The sequence below is a fragment of the Sciurus carolinensis genome, chromosome 9 (assembly GCF_902686445.1).
Source record: "Sciurus carolinensis chromosome 9, mSciCar1.2, whole genome shotgun sequence".
Lineage (NCBI taxonomy): Eukaryota > Metazoa > Chordata > Mammalia > Rodentia > Sciuridae > Sciurus > Sciurus carolinensis.
The window spans coordinates 899677-920061 of record NC_062221.1 but is presented as its reverse complement, the minus strand read 5'-3'; the positions used below and the strand labels follow the sequence as shown (position 1 = coordinate 920061).

Here is a 20385-nt window from a genome sequence, read left to right as displayed (position 1 = left end):
TGGCCAAGTCCCAGTATGTATGATTCACCTTATATTTCAGGACAAGTTTCTGAGGGAACTAAACTTTTGATAAACCTGCTTCCTAATAGTTCTCCCTCCTCTTCAGCATGGTTCTATAGTCTCCCTAACCACCAACTTGTAGGTTAGGGGAGTTAACAAATATCTGTCACTTCATTTTTAAAATTCTTGATCCATGCTGCAGCAGAAGAATAGCAGCAGCTAACAATGTAAATGTTTACTGTTGTACCAGATCCTATTCTAAGTGCTTTATGGTTTATTAGCTCAACTTTTGGAACAGCTCTACGGAAGAGGTCTACTACTTATATATTTCTACCTCACAGATCAGAAAATTCTATCCAACAGAACTAACTTTGCCTGATGTCATAGACTTAGAAAGTCAATCTGGTTCCAGAGCTTATGTTCTTAAACCTCTATGGTCAACATGTAGCAGCATTAAATTCTGACTTGTCTAGATCTCTGTTAAACAGTGATACTACTATTTAAGTCTTGTAGGATGATTTAAGAATTAAGACAATATCTAAATCTCCTGGAATACAGTCATTGCTCAACAGCTATCATTTTATATACAAAATGAACTTCAGACCCGAATATAATTCTGAGGCCCTAATAAATGCATTCAGAAAGTCTGCAGAAAATTAGAAAACTACTTCTAAGGTCTACTGCAAGAGTACTACTCAAGTATCAGTGATCATCAAGACAAATACACAACAGAACTCTGATTTCCAAACTCTGATTAAGACTAAGTTGTGTAATGTAACTGTACTTAGAAATCGGGCTGCCAAATCAAATGAAAACCAGCTGAACCAACTAGAAACTCAATTGTTTTTTGGTTTTTTTTTTTCCCCCCCTTTTCTTTTTCAAACCAGGCCTGCCTAGGACCATATGGGAACTAGTTTGCTGTCCTCACAGGTCTGCCTAGAAACCTCAAGTTTAGTCAGAATGACTCAAAGAGTTAGGTAGTAAATACTTCCCTTCTAAGTAAACTTGGAAGTTATTCTCCAAGTCTGGAATTAAAAATTCATAAACAAGTACTTTAAAGACACTTAAATATAAGGATGACATTTAAAAAAAAGAACTTCAGACTTTGGTCAATTTATCTGCCAAATAAATTGGTTTCAAATGAAGTCATGACTTAAATTATGAAATTCTAGCATTTTTTAGCATAACAGTAAAATGATTCTCGTAAGTTAAGTGTAAAGTGGAAAAAATCTAAGTGTGAAAAGAACCTATGAAATGAAATACAATGGACCTAATCTTTAATACATGTTGAGAATATGCTTAGATTGCAAAAGTTGACTATCAACATTTTTTCTACATATACTCAAAATGAAGAAGCCATTTGGAGTTACACAGTCTATATACCAAAGAAAATGTAAAACAGTCTAGAGTCTAAAGAGAAAAAATGTAGAGAGCCTAATCATGAGAAATGAGATCTTTGAGTGGGATGCAGCTGAGTGATAAGAATGCTTGCCTAACATGCATGATTCTAGCAGGCACTGGATTTGAACCCAGCATTGAAAAGAAAAAAAGAGAAAAAAAGGGTTTGTTGTTGTTCCTGGAATGCTTCAAGTGAAATGTTATCCATAAACTGAGCCCCTGCCCTTTTTTTTTTAAAAAGCAAGTAGCAATACTTTAGTCTCAAAATATTGATTATCAGGCATAAAAGATTTCAAGTCTGTGAAATCTAGTTAATTAAGAAATCTAAGGGGTCAGGGAGAAAAAGAGCCATTTGTAAATAGTAATGGGCCTGATCATCGAAGACTACAGTTTTGAAATGGCATAAAAATTAAGGGGATCAAGAATCCTAGGAAAACTTAATAGGATCATTTCAGAGTTACAATCTATAAAACCTGAAACATCAAAAGGTCAGTGAAATGTAAAAATTTATTAGAAAGAAATACTGAATTTCATGCAGTTTTGATTGTACACTATCTTCTGCCCAAGAAATAAAATCTGAAACTGGTTTCCTAACAACTTACTTCATTGTCCATACAAACTACCATTCTAAATTCAGAGCCAACCAAACAATTCTTAGGAAGACTGAGGCGTTTCAACCACTAAATGAAAATATTGCTTTACTATTTGGAGCCAGTTTTCAAAATCATTTAACAAAATATATTCCTTCCTTCCTGACTTTACATACTGAAGTCTATCATGACTATTCAAAATACGTGAAAATAGTGAATCAGAAAGTGACACAAAGCAAGGCACTTTAACAAGACACCATCTTTGTCAGTTATCTATCACAGGGAGGAAAAAATATATGCAAATACCCCACACTACAGAACAAAGGTGATGAAGCTTTAACGGATATGTGAGTCCTGAACTCAGCGAACACTTTCTTTTATTTATGTCAAAACTCAACTTCAGAGACTCTCTGAATAGAAACCAGGAAATACAATAAGCAGATCAACAAGGGCCACTTCGATATTATTATCTAGGGATTATAAATGATTAAAAATATCCTTTAGATAAAGGGTTACAATACAACACATCAGTTGCTACAGTAACTTTTTCTTCCTCCCATATCTCATACTCTGCCAAGTAATAAAAGCAAAAACTGGAAACATATAAGAGCACCAGCGTGGGGGGTGAAGATCTAAGTAGGAGACTGTGCTTTATCATTTATCACTCAATAGCTGTGTGCTTCAAATTTCCAGAGCCTCAGTTTCCCTAACTGTTTTAAAAAAAAAGGAAGAGGTTACTGAAAATAAGATTATGTATACAGAGAGCCAGACACTATTAAGCTTGGTTTGTGTTTAATATAGGGTTATAGTTTCCAAATTATGCTGTATGAAAACCAACTTTTGGTAGAGTATCTTAACATATACCAAATGTCTCATCTCCATCTAGGTAATATGGAGGCAAACAATACTTTAATTTAGAACTAGATGCATCAAACTATGCAACACATTCCAATAAGTGAAAATTTTAATTTGGGGGACTCAGTGGACCTCCATGTACTCCCCTAAACACAACCCTGTTGCAAGGTTTTAATTTAAAATACAATAATCACTGAAAGGGGTATTGAAATGGCTACAGTAAGTATTACTTGAACAATTAAAGGTTCAAGAAACACCTTTAATAGCAACCACGAGCTTATAAAAACTTAAATTTACCAAGATATTTATTTAAGCCTTTCACTCTGGTTCCTGTCAAATTAATCAATTTTATTTTCCAAAATGACAAATTCTTATTCTTCCCTGTCACTACATAAGTTGCTTTTTCCTTCAGTTTGGAAAATTATCCCTTTTTCTTTATCAGTGACCTAATCTGAATGACCCTTTTAAGATTTATTTCAAGAGTGAGTCTCAGAAGCATGCACATATAATGGGTTGGCCCTGAGAACACAAAATGGGTGCCAGGAGCTCAGAGATGGCAGAGCAGTTTGTGATTTTTCCTTTTTGTATATTTTGAATTTTGAACTACATAAATATATACTTATGCAAAGAATAACTTTCAAACAGAAGTCAAGTCTAACTAATACCTCGTATCCCCAATGATTTGATATCCCAAACTGTTCCCATTAGCACCTTATATTCATAGCCTATGATATATATCAAAGTATAGATGTGAAAATCATTTCACAGAGTCTGAGATCTTGGAGAACAGGATAATCTTATTTTTGCATCCCAGTGCTTACTACTCAGAAAATACACTGAAAGATGAATGATTGACATATTGTTGCTTTAACATTTCCTTGGACATTCAATCTGCTGAATGAATATTTGCAAAACTTTACTATCACATAATGGTCTAGTGACAAAAGTTTTGAAACAAGAGGAAGGTTTAAACTGGCAGCACTCTCATGAAGCTTACCTAAATGTGTTAACTCAAAAGGGCTGAAGGAATCTTAAAATCTGAACCCTAAATTCTAGCTTTACCAATGAGAAATACTAAGAGAAGTTAAAGAACTTGACCAAAGAAACCAGCAAAGTTGTGGCAGAGTCAAGTTTAGACTATAATTCGCTGCCAGACATAGTGGCAAACGTCTGAAATCCCAGCAACTCAAGAGGCTGATGCAGGAGCATCACAAGTTCAAGGCCAGCCTCAGCAACTCAGTGAGACCTTGTCTCAAAATAAAAAAAGAAAAAGGACTTGGGATGCAGCTCTGTGGTCAAGTGCCCCTGGGTTCAATCCCTTGTACCGAGAGAGAGAGAACGAGAAGTGAACACGCACTACAATTTGTCATATTTCTTACGACCTCGTGAGCTTACTGGCCTAAAACAACATCTCCTTTTCTCTGACTACATCCATGACATATAATTATATTCGCAGAATCAAAGTCAAAGACTACAGGTTCAATTTGTAGCATGTCAAGAGGTGATCTGGGACAGATAGCACTTGGGATGCTAAAATGGTCACATTTCTGTGATGCACACTTGTCATGCACATTGCCATCTCTTAGTGATTATTAACACATTACCTGCAAACCTTATTTAATACTTTAAGCCATCCAAGATGGGCATTATTCTCATGTTTCAAGCAGGGCAACAAGAGACAGGGCAAAGCAACTAGTTTAAAGTCAAGCACCTCAAGTATGCACAGTTCAGCTACATCTGATTCCACTGTTTGTAATGGTCACTCACATGGGATGTTAAAACACAAATTGGTTTTGGTAGATCAAAAGAGCCCCTCCCCTTTTTCGTCTGTCGTTTTCAAAGGTACGTCATATAAAGGATCTATTTTATTTTGGTTTAACATGAAATCAAAACCACTTGCTAAAACTAAATTCTATTTTAGAAACTAGTGAGCTTTAAATCTGCTTTGGAAATCCTTTATTCATAGATTGAACAATTTACTTGTGTAATAATGAAGCTGGATAGTCTGAAACATTAAAAATAACATTTACAAACACACTAGTATTACTTAACAATGACTGACGCATTAATCACAAAATTTATCTTCTACAAAGTGCAATATTCTTTAGCCAAATTTAGAGAAAGCTTATGGAATAGGAAATTTTAAGTGTTTTAACATTCACATTTCACTTATTTGTCCTACCTACTCTGACAGTAGGCGTGTGTCCTGGGCAACCACTAAGAGTCACCATCTCAATCACCTGTGGAATTTCCACTTAACCAACCTATAACACATATAAGACTCAAAGAATGAGAGCTCGAGCTCTTTCAATTCTTTAGAACGATTGTCAGTGTAAGTACGAAGAAACAAAGATGAAATGCTTTAGTCTAATCTGAGGTCTTGAATCTGGGAGGTTCAGAGTAGCACACGTGAAACTGAATCTACCAACTGAAAAGCAGAAATCATGTTTTTTAGAGATAAAGTAGCCGACTACCTTAAACATTACCAGAAAAGTTCAAAGTATACACATTAAAGTATATTTATCAGTGTCACGGAATGACACAAACTGGATTCTGTTCCTAGAATCTTTATGTGACAAACCCAATTTCAGCCCTGAACAAAGCCAGATTAGGAATACAACAAATATTGAGAATATTTTAAGAATCGCTGTTGGAAACACATCAAATCAATGATTCAATGATTCCACATTCATTGCGGATGCAGTAATTAGCATTATGCCACCTAAAATAGTAGCCTCAAATCACAAGCTCATGGGTTGATATAATGAAAAACTATAAGTTGAAAGAATGTACTCCAATTTAGGAATTTTGCTGCATATACTCTAAATACTGTCAACTCCTAAGCTTTCTTACTGGAAAATCTCTTCTTCCCATTCATAAGGAATTACTTAAGGAACATCATTCAGGCGACATTTAATCAGACAGTTCTGCTTTCGTAAAGCCTCTTTTTTCATACTTAAGTATTTAAAGAGTAATATTAAGAAATAGCATCTCTTCAGAAGAGGAAATATATACTGGTCCAAAACAATTATTCAAAGAAAACAAATTAAATCACTATTCCTTACTATTAACAAGTGTTCCTATTTCTTCTAAAACCATGTCACATGTTATGCCACCTTATTATCTTCAGTCTTGGTTACCAGCTACCACTTATACTTCTCCTCCCCCAACTCCTTATCATTTTAGGAAAGGAAAGTCAAAATCCTTTTTCACTCTCCTAACAACCATTCTTGTTAGGAAAGAAATTAACTTTGATTTATCATTTGATTGGCAGGGCTGCTACTCATTACTGGAGGATCTGAGAGCATGACTATTTCCGCACTTCTGGGCAGAGAAAGATCAACTCCACTCGAAATTAGCAAGTACCAGACCCATAAATCCAATATCTTGCCATTTCCAAATTAGTGCTATCAGAACCTTGAAGAATAATATCAGAGAGTACATATATACCCCTATTACCAGTCCTGTATAAAATAACCCTTTATAAAGGTGATTTAGTTCAGATTTGTGATCTTATACCTATCTTTCTTCCTCTACAGAGAAAAAACCAAGTATTTCTAAAATAGTTGTGATTTGTATTATTCCCACACCTGATAGGCCCTTATGTTTTCTAAAAACATTAACCAGTATTTGGCCTATATTAATTAGCACACAAAAAAATTGTAAACAATATTTGTCACTGTGAATATAAAGGCCATACTCCTACTGATGTAACTCTTGGTTTTAGAAATTTTAGGTATTCTGGGAAATCATCCAGCCTTTCTGGAAATCTGTAATTTTCTTTACTCTGAGCCATGTTTATGACTAAAATATATTTTAGTAATTAGGCACTCTAATGAATGCACCAATATAAGTTTTTATACTAAACAATGTCACATATGCATATAATCACATATGCATATAAATTTTACACTTCAATTACTCACTCTTTGGTAAAAACACCCTCTCAAAGGCTTATATAGACATAAGATGGTATCTGTGATTTATACAACAACCAAAAGTTGGAGAAGAAAAATTACCTCTATAATTCAACATATAAAGAAATGTAAAGCCCAGTGTGGTGGTACAAACCTGTAATCCCAACTAACCTGGAGGTTGAAGCTCGAAAATCTCAAGTTTGAGGCCAGCCTGGACAATTTAGTAAGATCCCATCTCAAAATAAACAATGAAGAGTGCTGGGAATATACACATGCTCAGTAGTAGAGCTCTTGCCTAGTGTGTCCAAGGCCCTGGGTTTAATCCCCTGTACTGCAAAAAAAAATGTAAGCTCCCAAGAAATAGATTCAAGTAAGGAGTTTCCATGTTTTAGACTTAAGTGCAGTGAGAGTTTCATGTAATACAACTCTAAAAAGTACCTATAGGTTTTACAGTAAAAATAAGCTCTGCCTCCTGGTATATATTTATATAATCCTCTCAAACTTAAAAAAAAAAAAAAAAAAAAAAAAAAAAAAGAAATAGAATTCCATTAAAAATACATACACACATTTACATGAATCCACAAAATTGTATTTATAGCACATCTCAGGGCACATTACTTAGTATTCACAATTTATCGTAAGTCATTAGCAAACCACAAAAATAAAAATCATTAACCAGATAGATAGATACATACACACACAAACACACACACACAACACTAAGGGATCCTTACAATTAGGTCTTGAGCTGCAGTTGACAGTTCACAATTGTGGCCATTCATGGGAGTTTCTGGAATGTGGCCTACAGAGTTCACACTGGTCAGTTATCTATGGAAAGCAATCTCTTACTGTATTCCTTTTAGGGCCAGTGATATTTTACACCTTTCCCCATTTAAAGGAGTCTGTTCAATGTATAGGTAGTTTAATACAAATTCTGTACCATTTAGTCACTGTAAAGATGGCTACACAATTCTTTATGATCTATATTTTCAATCATTGTTATATCCATCAGATTACACAAAATCAATTTGAAGAGTCTCAACCACTAATCATAAGCCTTTCTAATGAAAAAGTCCAAAAAAACGTATCAACTTCATGGTAATTAACAACATAGTCAGCAAGTAATGAAAACTGAGAACTTCTGCAATATAATCATCAGCCCTTTCAAAGGTAGAACATTTAAGATAGATTAATATAAGGCTGGTCCGTCAATATGAATGACCTTGAAATTGAACTTATAGAGTCTCATATTAGGTAATGGAACCGAAAATCACAAAAATAAGTGTTTGACCTAAAACCCACACCAATTCTTTTTTTTTTTTTTTTTGTTAATCTCTCATTTTCCCTCTTCTCAAAAAAAGACTGCACTTACTAAGGTCCTAAATTTACAAATATTTCCTTGGGATCTAAAGGATTTGTCATCTAGTCACAAAGTTTATCATAATTACTCAGGACCTCTCATTCCAATTTATTTTACTTTGAAGGACTGCAAATAAAAACTCATGCAGAATTTAAGAAAATGACCAAAACTAACATTAAAACCGAGATTTTTTTAGTAAAACTATAGTTTCCTCAAAACCACCCATCTCATAATTAATCACATGCCAGGAAAACTCTTTGATTTCAAACTAAAAACTTTAAAATGCCCTCTCTTTTACAAAGGTTTTTCATTAAAAAAGAAAAAAAAATTACTATTTCTATCTAATGGATTCAATCCTTCACCAGGTGTGTTGGTCCTGTGATTAAAAAGTCAAATGTGTAAGATTACATCTTGGAAACTAGCATGTTAAAAATCAATGAAAGGCTATAACAAAAATTAGAAGTGTACATTTGATTAGCAACACAGATTTTAGAAGACTGGGTGAGGGAGGGAAATGTCATGTTTAAAACAGGACTACACACATATCAAAGCCCGTAAGAATGATACGGTAGTATCTGTACTTCAAACATTCAGGTGTCTGTGAATGAGATTCTTAAGATGATCAAATTTTAACACAGTAAGGACAAATAAATGCATCTTTGAGGTCAGAACCTAACGAATACATTTCAAGAGTTTTCATATGTCAACAGATGTCTCTGCTTCGGGCCATAAGATCATATTAAAGCTCTGAGGAGTATAATCACATATTTACAAACTAAGAAACATGTGATGTATTTTTCATTCATAGGTATACTTGTGTATGCAAAGGAGGGTGGTCTAGAAACCAGCCATTACTTGAAAAGATATGGGGCAGTGTAAAGAAACAGAGGGGTAAATAAAAGGTTATTTACCAACTTATCAGAAAAAATTCGCATCTGGCAGTTAGAAAAGGTAAGAAGCCTGTCAATTATTACCAAAGGTGAAAAAAATGAACTCAATCTGAATTTCAGGTTTGTCCTTATGTATGAAAATGGGAGCATCTATAAAAACAGATTTTTCTAGGTAGCTTGTGGAATCAGTTTCTTTACTTGGTAGTCCCATCCATGTAAAGTTTCTTAAAGACTAGCTAGCTGAGCTCACATGTGGGGACTCCATACTCTCTAAGAGTTTCTCAAGTGGAAGAAAGACTCCCCACAAGCAAGTCACCTATGAAAGAAGATGAACTTTGAATTACAAAAAGTGGAGATTCAGTGAGCATTTTTCAAACCAACAGAAATCTATAACAAAAATAAAAGGCTAATTAGAAATGTGAAGTTAAGAAAAGAATGTGAAGATACTAAGAAACGAAAAGTTTTAACATCTCATTGTATTCTTCTACATACCAATTATTTTAAAAACCCACAAAAATAGCTTTGACGGTTTAACGCATCTAAAATTAATCTCACTCAAATATCCCAGTAAATGCCTAACTGTAAAATGTCTGAAACTTAACTCTGTAATTTTTAAATGTACTTTAAAATGTTGTAACAAGTCAGGATTTTAAAATCTACTATAATATATGTATTTGTAGTATGTCTAATTTCCCTGTGATTGTTTCTTCAAAACCACTAAAAACCCTCATTAAACCATAACTAAACATCAACTGTTGTAGAATGGTGTAGCAACACACAATTTACACTAGGACCATTAAAAAAGCATCCCTTACATAGAGGGTGTCAATTATTGACATTTACACTTTAACTATAAAATTACTCCTAATTTCAAGAACTACATGTTCTTTAACTATGTTAAAGAAATCTCATACCTTCCTTTCCTATATTAAAAAGACTGATGGAAGATAAGAATATCTTTCCCATATATTTTTTGCTTAAACAAACAATAATATCTCACAAAAGTCACTGGGAAGCCTCACCACCCCCTTCTATGAAAGGCTGAACCAAGTACGACCTTCAAAGTTGGATTTGACACTTCACTATCTCTTCAGCCTTTCAGATACACTGGAGATGATTCCTTACAAGGATTCTGTTTTGTACTGGTTTTTGCTGGAGGGCCTTCTGGTTTTCCAGAACAGAAAACTTGTTAATAATTTCATGTCTCAGCATCAAAACTCACACTGATAAAGCTGCCATAGTGCCATAGTGCCCAAAGGACAATCTTTTGGGAGCACACTAGCTACCGCCTCTATATTAAGGTTATGCTGAAATCCATATTTGAATCAAGTGTTGCATCCCTACCCATTTAAGCACTTAAAAAAAAACCAAAAAACTGTGACAAGTCCAATTCTCTCATTATACCCTTTTACTTCAGCAATTTGAATCAATTTCATTAAACTAAAACTTATTTAAAAATGAAGGCTCAACTGAAAAAAGGTAACTTCCCAAAGCTGCAACCTACGCTGACGCTTGGCCAAGCATTCCTATCCAACATTTAAAATGAGATTTCCATACCTGTCTTCATCACCATCAACAGGAATGGCTATGCTGAAGACAGAGGTGGCGAGGTTGTTCATAGGTGTTAACTGGAGGGGGTTGGCCAGGGCGTCTGCAACAGGAGGCTTCACGACAGGCTTATTTTCAGCAATGAGAGAAAGTGGCGGTTGAGGTAGGGGTTCTGATTTTCTTCTAGTATCGTCAACTTGCCCGACTAAAGGCTGGGTCTGAGTCTGAAACTGGCTTAGGTCAGACTGTGGTAGACTAGTTGGAGCGCTGTGAGTGCCTGGGGTTAAGGGCAGCCCAACGTGCTGGATGACGCTGCTGCTCCTGCTGACGGGCGTATGGCTGCTCAGCTGCTGCGACTGGGCCAGAGGCGCGGGTACATTTGGCATAGTAACAGAAGTGGTAGACACACTAGGCACGCTGGGAGCGGGCAACGCTGCAGGCACGTTTGGAACTCCGGGCACCACGGTGTGAGGGCCACCAGGCACGGCTGACAGCTGACCGCTGCCACCGATCTGCGGCGGAGGCACCGACTGGGGCTGCCCGGCCCCGGCGGGACCCAGGCCCGGCTGCACCACGCCTCCCACGGCAGCCGGGGGCACGCCAGCCGGCGGACAAGGCGCGGCCTGCCCGCCCTGCGCAGGTCCCGGCCCCGGGGCCACAGCTTCACTGGGCTGAGAAGACGCGCCCGCCAGTTGCGCGGCCGCCGAGGCGGCGTTCTGGCCGGCGCCCAGGGGAAAGCTGGCCGCGGCGGAAGGGGTCGCTCCGGCGCTGGTGGACGAGGGCTGCGCCGGGCTCGGCGGCTGCAAGCCCGACACGTGCTGCTGCAAGTACTCGCTCTGGCCGGAGGGCTGGACCGGCAGCAAATGCCCGGGCGGCATCTGAGGCTGGGGGTAGGAGAAGTGCGCGGGGTGCTGCGCCGCGGGGGCGCCGCCGGCCGGGCCCGGGTGCGGAGGCAAGGACGCGGCGGGCTGCGCCAGGGCTACATTCGTCGGCGGCAGAACCTGGGCCCCGGGCCCCGGAGGGACGCCGCCCGGCCCGGCTCCCGGGAGCTGGCTTGGCGGTGCGGCTGCCATCATGGGCGGCGGCCCGGCAGCGGCTCCGGGGAACGGCGGCAGCGGAGCGGAGCTCTGGGCCACAGCCCCACCTACGGGCGGCGGCGGCCCGACGCTGAAGCTCTGCGGCGGGGCCGCGGCGGGCTGGCTCGTCTTCTCCGACGGGGGAGGCTGCGACACGGCAGCCAGGGCGCTGTCAGTCCCCGAGTCGGGCCCGGGCGCCCCCTGCATGGAGGCCACCACCACCACCACCGACCCTCCGGTGGCGCCCAGGCCGCTGTCCCGCTCGGCGGTCTGGTCCAAAGTATTGCTGTGCCTGATGCAGTCCCCGGACCGGGTCAGGACGCTGCTGTCCGAGTCCCGCTCATAGTACTCCATGCACGTCCATCTGCCGCGGCGGTAGGGCTCCCCGCTCCCGTGGTCCAGCTTGATCACCCGAAAGCGAGAACTGCAAGTGGTGGGGGGCTGCGCTGGGGCTGCCGGCCCGGGTCCGCTGGACGCGCCCGCCGCGGGGGCGCCGCCCGGAGCCCCCGAGGTGGGGGCCGAGGTGGCGGCCGCCGCCAGGGAACTGGCGAGCGCCCCGGCCACGCTCCGGGCCGAAACGGCTCCTCCTCCGTTGGCGGGAGCAGCCGCCGCGGCCGCCAGCTGCCCGTCCAGGAGGAGGTTTGGGGAGACAGTCCCGGGGGTCTCCGTGTCCCCGACATTGTTGAGCGTCTCTTCGGAGGAGCTGCGCTCGCAGACCTCCTCGGGGCCGTAATCCGTGGCCCGGGAAACGTCGAATATCTCGGAGGAGACGTCCTCGGTGCGAGACTCGTCCGGGTCGTCCAGGCTCTCGGTGTCCTCGGTGATGCTGGTGGCCACCTGGGCAGTGGTGACACTGGTGATCTGGAAGCAGCTCTTCTTCTTGGCCGGCATCTTGGACATGGTGAAGAAGGCTGGCGGGCAGCGGGCACCGCCGGCTCCTCGGGGATCCCGCTGGAAACCGCGGAGGCGGCGCGCGGGCCCCCGCAGACAAAGTCCAGTTCGCGCTGCTGCGCGGCCGCCGCTGCGATCACGGGCTGCTGCGGGCCGCCGGGCGAGACATCCTCTGCCGCTTCCTGCTGCGGTCGCGCTGCGGGCCCGGCCCCTCGCCTCCGCGGCGGCTCCGCCTTCCTCTTCGGTCCGGCGGCCGCGGCGCCTCGATTCAGCCCGCAGCGGCGGCCAGAGCCCTCGGCGCGGCGCGGCCCGCAGGCCCGGGCGCGGCGGGAGTGGGAGGCGGCGGCGGCGGCGCGGGGGGCGGCGGCGCGGGAGCGGGTCGGGCGGCGATCCGGAGCCGCGGGCGGCTGGGCGGCGCGGGCCGCGGCCCGCCCTCCCGGCTCGGCCGGCGCTCAGCCCAGGGACATGTCGCCGTCTCCGGCGGAAGCCGCTCGGGGAGGGAGGCCGGCGCGGTCCTCCCTGACGGGAGCCACCCGCGGGCGGCGGCGGGCCTCCCCGCGCGGCTCTCGGGTGAGGGGCGGCGGCGGCGGGCGGCCGGCCGGCGAGCGGAGGCGCCCGGGCGGCCTGAGGGGGCGGCGGCGCGCCCGCTCGGAGCCCCGAGAAACTGAAATTCAAACTGCTGGAGCGGCGGCTGCAGCTCCCTCCCCTCGGCCAAGATGGGGCCGAAATGGCCGCGCCAGGGATGCTGGGAGGAGCCGCCGAGCCGCCGCCGCCGCCGCCGACTAAAATGCCGCCGCTGCCGCAGCCGCCGCCAGCGCCGCAGCCGCCGCCGCTCCGTGACGCGCGGCGTCGTGACGTCACGCCCCGCCCGCCGGCTTCCTGCGGCGCGCGCGTGGGGGCGGGGCGGGAGGCGGGCGGTTTCTGCGTCCGAGGTTTTTCGAATTTGAAACTTGCGCTATAGGTCGGTTCCGAGTCGAGGGCCGAGCAGTGCCGGGTTCACGCCCGGCGTGGCTCCGGCCGCAGCGGACGCCCCGCACGGTGGGTGGGCGCGCTGCAGGCTGGAGGTCGGGCTGGGGCCGCGGCGAGCCGCGTCCTGGGGGAAGAGGCCGGGGCGTCCGCAGGCCTGGGGGTGAGCGTGCCCGCCGGCGGGAGAAGGGAGGAGCCGAGCGGCGGACGGCCGGCCAGCGGCGGAGGCAAGCCGGCCTGAGCCGGAGGAGGCGCGGGCCAGAGGCCTTCTCCGCGCGGGCGCGGGCGCCGGCGGGTCGGCCTTGGGAAGACCGGCGCCGCGGCCTCTCGTGCCAGCGTGCCAGGGTGCAAGGGTGCAAGGGTGCCAGGGTTCAAGGGCGCAAGGGTGCAAGGGCGTCAGGTGCAAGGGCGCAAGGGCTCCAGGGTGCCAGGGTGCAAGGGCTCCAGGTGCAAGGGCGCAAGGGTGCCAGGGTGCCAGAGTGCAAGGGCTCCAGGGTGCAAGGGCTCCAGGGTGCAAGGGTGTCAGGGTGCCAGAGTACAAGGGCCCCTGAAGCGCTCGAGGCTGGCTTCGCTCACAGCACGAATTCGGCTCTGGTTGTGTGAACGTGGAACCTCCTGCGTCCTTCCTTTTGCTTGTCCTAAGACTCCGGGCTGGAGCCGGGTGCTGTGTGGTGGGACGGGAAGCACGCCTTCCTGCCCCAGCACAGAGCAGCTCCGAAGTTCCTGGAGACCTTACCATCTCGGAGCTGCTTCAGCAAAAGAGAATGTGAGGCTGTTTTTTTAAACCATGGTGGCTCTTGAACTTTGACACACCAAAGCAGCCCTCCTTTAGGTAAGATCCAAGAGAGCTTGATGGAAGTCAAGGTTTCCTATCTATTGTCACATCAAGACATATACTTCAGGGCTGGGGAGGTAGCTCAGTCGGTAGAGTGCTTGACTTGCATGCACAAGGCCCTGGGTTCGATCCCCAGCACTGCAAAAGACATTCATTAGTGTATCAACTGTTCTCATTGGTTCTCTAATCTTCGAAAAATGACAATGCTTTTTATCCCAAAAGATGTTTTGAGAATTAAATTTGCACAGAATTTGTAAAGTCTTTAGTTGTAAGTTTTTATAGAGAGAGATTCTTTTTTTTTTTTTTTAACTCAATATGTCCTTCAAACCCAACTGACAGAGGTCAGGATGTGAAATAAGACCACATAATAACATCCCTGTTTGTTAAGGGGGTACAGAGTAAAGAGACAAAGTGTAACATTATGCTGCTATTGTGGCAGAGATAGCTAATGGAATGTTTCATTTCCAAATCTGCAATTTTATTGTTAGAGATGATTTTCCATCAATAAGTTAGATGAACTGGTTAAATCCAATGTGAAGTTATAAAAGCTTAATTTAATTTTGAATTAATTCACCAGTTTGTTACAAGTGATTTTTAATGGGTGGTGTTGACTGGGAGGTTTTTGGAAAAATAAATATCATGTGCCTGTTAGTTCCATTACATTATGTTAGTAAACTTCTTGACTGTTTGCCATGATACTCTTAAAGCACATATTTAAAGGGGTAAAAAAAGCAACCTGTAAGACTATGTCTCTTTAAAGATTATCTAAAGGATTTATTAGGAAATGAACGCAAAGATAAAAGCTAATTTAGGAAAGATCATGAAGTAAGATAAATTCTGGTACAGAGAAGTTAAAAGACATTTTAGGAATATAAAATTTAAATGTTTCATGTAGATATGTAAGGATTTGTGTGTGTGTGTGTGTGTTTAAACTAATAGTTCTCTTTGAACATAATGTTTTTCAGAGGTTTAAAGATCCTACCTTCTTTTGTACATTTGTTCTTTAAAAATGTAGAACTTGGGAGGCTGAGACAGGAGGATCACTTGAGCTCAGGACTTCTTGAGGCCAGGCTGGACAACACAGTGAGACTCTATCTCTTAAATAACAAAAATGAAACCAAAACAAGCAAAAAAACCAACAAAAACCCTGGTTAAAAAAATGAAGAGAATTTATTACATCAATCTGTTAGGAAGAAATGATAAGAATTCTGGTTGTTGCAATAAGTTTGAAATCATTGTACAGAGGACAAAAAAATGGTATTGCTATTTTCAAGTTATGAAAGGATATATAATTCATAATAGGTTCGCAATGAATTAAAAACCTTTGAATAACTAATCAAAATGACAGAACGTAGGATGGACACACAAGTACCTTGCTGGGTGTGTGGAGAGTCCCTAAAAAGTATCATGGGACCCTGACTCACTGGAACTGGAGAGGTCCCTGGAGATCCCAGCATGGAGGCTAGGGGTCTCCGTGCGGTTATACTGGCTTCCTGCCTGTGTCCCCTAACCATACGTGGAGGCCGCAGGAATCCTTGATTACGGCTTCCAGAGCCCCAGCTTGACCGTTTGTCCTACATCTGGTACTTCCCTCAAAAATTTCAAATTGCAGCGGAGTATGGTAAGTACATTTAGGAAGAACAATGTAGGGGGAAAACCCACAGAAAACTAAGGACCATTTTCACCAATGAGAAAACATTACTTTAGCAAGATCTTCCCATCATTCGTAAACGTAATACCCTTGCACCACAGGTTATTATCTGGCCATATCAGTACCAGATGGGGAATTATTCATAGTCACAGGATCCTGAAATCTGAGTTACAGGTAGGGATACAGAAAACCTGATTGCCCTCATGACACTATTATATTTAAAATAACATCAATATATTACTCTACACACTCTTGAGCTAGGGAAAAGAAACTAATACTTTTTTGGTAGAAATTAAGGAACTGGCTGGGCTAAGAGAAGTCAACCTTTAGCACTTACGCTGTCAGTCACACCGTGACATTCACTGTTCATTCTCTGTGTATTAGAAACTGGACTGTCTATATCTTGGCCATCAAGTTTTTCTGGGGTTTAGAAATAGTTTATGTTTTCATCACCAAATTGTTGGAAAATGCAAAGTGAAGGAGTTGTTCTCAGGTTCTGCAAAGCTTTGCTAGAAATAAATATTAGTTGTCTAAACATGTAGTCCTTGATCTGTTTCTATGATTTTCCTGGTGTTCAGTTTCTGGGACAATATCATATTAAGAAACCCTTGCAGTGAGACTATCATGTGATATTATCCAAAAAGGAAAAAAAAAAGGTGTAGTGAAAGAGAAGGAGGACCACTGGAATTCCACGACACTTTATAAAGGGGTGCGCAATCTGATTGAGGGGTACACATTCTTACTTGAGAATGAGATGCTTAAGATTTTCACACGAGAAAACTTCTATTAGACACAAAGTTTGATGTGGTATGAAATGATGATTTTATATGATTTCCTTGAGTCCTATGACCTTTGAAGTTCAGGCAAAATATCGCACTTTGGAAGAAAAGGGTGCAGTTTGAAGTAATAATAGCAACAGTGTCCTTTTATAGCTGTTTTATTTCAGTATGAAATTTGGTTTAAAATCTTAGAAAACTAAAATATTAGTCCTGTAGCTCCACCATCCAGCCTCAGTGCTTCCCTGTAAGGCAGCATGAGTCCATCTGTTAATGACGGCTTGCTTCCTCTTTTTGGTGCACCATACGAGACCACTGGGGGTCATATTAAAGAAATCTATGTGGCCTAATGGGAGAGATCAGAAGTAAGAAAATTCCGGTTTTGCTATATGTCCGTTTCATGATTGCTGACAAGTCTTTTACCCCTCAGTTTCCCCATTGCTAAAAAGAAATAGGATTGTGGTGAAGTAGTAGTACAGTACCAAAGCCTCCCAGCAGCATGTGGGAAAGATAACCCACGTGGAAGTGCTTTGGTGTCTTCGAAAGAAAAGAGAGCAACTCCTTGGGATGCTTTTGGAAGTACCATTTTCAGCACCATTGGCTAATTTAAAAAGGAAAGCAGGCACTAGATTTTTGTGATTTTATGAAGAAGTCATTCTGTCATAGACGAGCTAGTTATTAACAGACCTTTAACGGCATATCCTGTGATAAAGTGAAACATCACTGTGTATTCTTTCTTGTATATATCAATTTGCTGTATAAACAGGTGTGACAATGTATTGCTTAAAATGGTGATATGCCTGTAATTTTATGTTGTAACTTTAGCACTCACAGAGGAACACTGAAAGACATTGCTAATTTCTGGACTTCTGGGTTATAGTTCCCTCTGTATGTTACTATTATCAGCTTACAAAGTTCTAAAAAATATGTTTGAATGTAGAACTGGTGTAAGTTGGATATAGATGTGAAAGAGGGTCCAGACATTCCCCACTGATAATCCAAACGTCACTCTAACCTGGTTGACGAGGTACCAAGTGTTGAAAGGTGTAGATAGAACTGGACTACCCTGTCTTCTGTTATGTTTTAATTCCAAAATAACTAGCTCCTCAGTCACTGAAAACAAAACACTTTTAGCCTTTAACTTTAGAATACTTGAAATCCTACTTTGAAAGCATTCATACTCACTAAAAGCTTAACTCCTGATCCATGTTTGCATAAAGATTTGGGTATTACTTAAAATATCCATATAATGAGCTACTTCTTAGCAAATTAATACTCACCTCCCCCCCACACACTCATCCTTAATCTGGGCTCTTGAGAAGAAAAGGAAGCCACTAACTGAAGACATTGGAGGGAAACAAAATCAAGACGAAAAGTTAACCTTAAATTATAATCGGGGCCATCAAATTCCTAATGAGTATTATTTTGATACCCACTTTGTGGCACTTTTTCCCATTTTTAAACTAAGTTGGCTAGATATAAATATATTTTCATCTTCAAATGTTTAGAATTTTTATCTTTTGCCCCATTTTTTTTTCTGGGTTTGGATACTAATCTTTCTTCTTTGCATGTTGCAATGTTCTAACCTCCAAGGAAGAAAAATCAACCCCTCCCATAAAAATACATATTTTCAATAAAGATAAATTATGTGGAAATGATTCATGTTATTCAAGTATTCACCACTGAACTTCCTTAACCACTATGATCAAAATAATTTTACCTATCAGTATTTCATTTGAAATATTTTACTTTGGTATAAAAAAATTCTCATGGTAGCATTAAACATGTCTTGAACATCCAGCACCAAATGTAAAACATAATACTAGTTCTGCTTATTCAGCCCCCGAAAATACATTTAGAAGCCTAATATGTGCTGGACTTGGGGAGACCAGTTGCAGACCTGAACTAGACAAGACGGGTTGTTGTTCTAATAGGTCTTGCATCTTAGGAGGGGAAACAGACACCACAGACCTATAGAAATGTAGTTTCAAATATTCATAAGTATTAAGGAGAAACAGAATAGCCATGCAGGACGGAGGTTGGCACGGTTGGATGAGTCTCCACAGGTAGGCTTGGGGAAGGGCTCTTTGATCCAGGGATAGGTTCATCCATAGCCAGGGAGGGGCCTTTTAGAAAGGGAGAGGAGCAAGGACGATGCCTCATGGTGGAAGCCATTGTGTGATGGAGAGGGACCCGGGAGAGGCAGGAAGGGGCCAAATGATGTGGACCTTGTTGGCCAAGAGAAGGAGCATGTACTCTATTTTCAATGTAATAGGAAGCCACAGGAGAGATAAGCAGAGGATTAAGTGATCTGACTTGCATTTAAAAGGAATCCTTTGTCATCTTCTAATATACACCATGTGGTATATTGTGTTTGGAAAGAATCTTTAAAAATAAATATATTTCTTCTTTACATGAACAAAGTTATTTTTCTTTTCATAGGGACATAATATTTGTGTCATACCAACATCATAGAAATATTAAGTGACATTTTGAATCAAAATATTTAATAACTTTGTAGTAAAACAACTAATTAAGTACCTGTAGGAGAGACATCTTTTTCTCTATAAAACCCCAACAGAGATTTTTATTACTTGAGATGAAATTAAATGGTCCTACTTTTTCTCCCTCCAGTACTAGGGATTGAACCTAGGAGTGCTGTACCACTGAGTTACATCCCCATCCCTTTTTATTTTTGAGAGAGGGTCTAAGTTGTCCATTTGACCTTGAATTTGCCATCCTCCTACCTCAGCCTCCCAAGTAGTTGGGATTACAGATGTGTGCCACCCACACCTGGCTGAAATGCCTTACTTTAAAAAAAAAATGAAAAAGAAGTAATTTCATGTGGTATTATTAGATAAGGGTGAGTAAAACCACCTGACAAGAACTTCCAAGAAGTAGAACTAATTTTAGGGAGGCTGAGGATTGAGCCCCATTTTTTTCAATGAGATAAAAGCACACATAGACAAGTCAGGGACACTTGGAAGTGTTCAGAGACCTGAGCTTTGGTATGGGTAGGTCACTTTTCTTTTGGAAACTACTGTGTTTCCTTGGAAGGGACGCTGAAACAGCAGGTGGTCTGCACTGGCCTCAGGGCCATTTCTCCATTACCTAGGTCACACTCTGGGGGGCTAACCTGGGTTCTTGCTCCACACCTTCTTTTATCTCCTTCCAATTCCAGGCCTAAGTGCTGCAAGTTCAATTTGTTCTCACCAAGCTAAAACCCAAAGCAGGGTCACTGGTCTGTGAGTTTCAGCAGGATAGATGCGTAGACCAGGATTCTCTCTGGTACACACATGGTTAATCTGCTTTCCTAGTGGAACAGGGAGAAGGGTTTTGTACCGTAGTCCCCAAGGGGAATGTGAACAGCCTGCTATACATTGCAAACGGAAGGAGAAGAAAGTTTGCTTATCTCATCCAACACTTTTGAAATATATTGATGATAATTTGGTAAATGTTGATGTTTTCAGATATGATTATAAAGCATTAGATTAGAAAATGAAAAGGCGGGCATGCCAGTTGCTGTGCATTTTTGTTAAATATCTTTCTAAAACTCTTAGTTTATTTTACGACTTAATTGTGAAGCTCACGAAGCTTCACATATCACCTTACGACAGCACTTTTTTTTTGGT

The 20385-nt window shown here is 42.2% G+C and overlaps 1 protein-coding gene across 4 annotated transcripts in view; it reads right to left on the bottom strand.

The window, feature by feature from the left end:
• Tsc22d2 (TSC22 domain family member 2) overlaps positions 1 to 13336 on the bottom strand; it is a 53389-nt gene extending 40053 nt beyond the window's left edge. For all 4 annotated transcript variants that reach the window (XR_007110141.1, XR_007110142.1, XM_047563340.1 and 1 more), the window contains exon 1: positions 10568 to 13336. Coding sequence is in view for 2 of the 4 variants with exons in the window: in XM_047563340.1 (XP_047419296.1) it covers positions 10568 to 12534 (1967 nt within the window). In the remaining 2 variants the exon portion in view is untranslated. The remainder of the gene's footprint in view (positions 1 to 10567) is intronic.
• Between the last annotated feature and the right edge of the window lie 7049 nt (positions 13337 to 20385).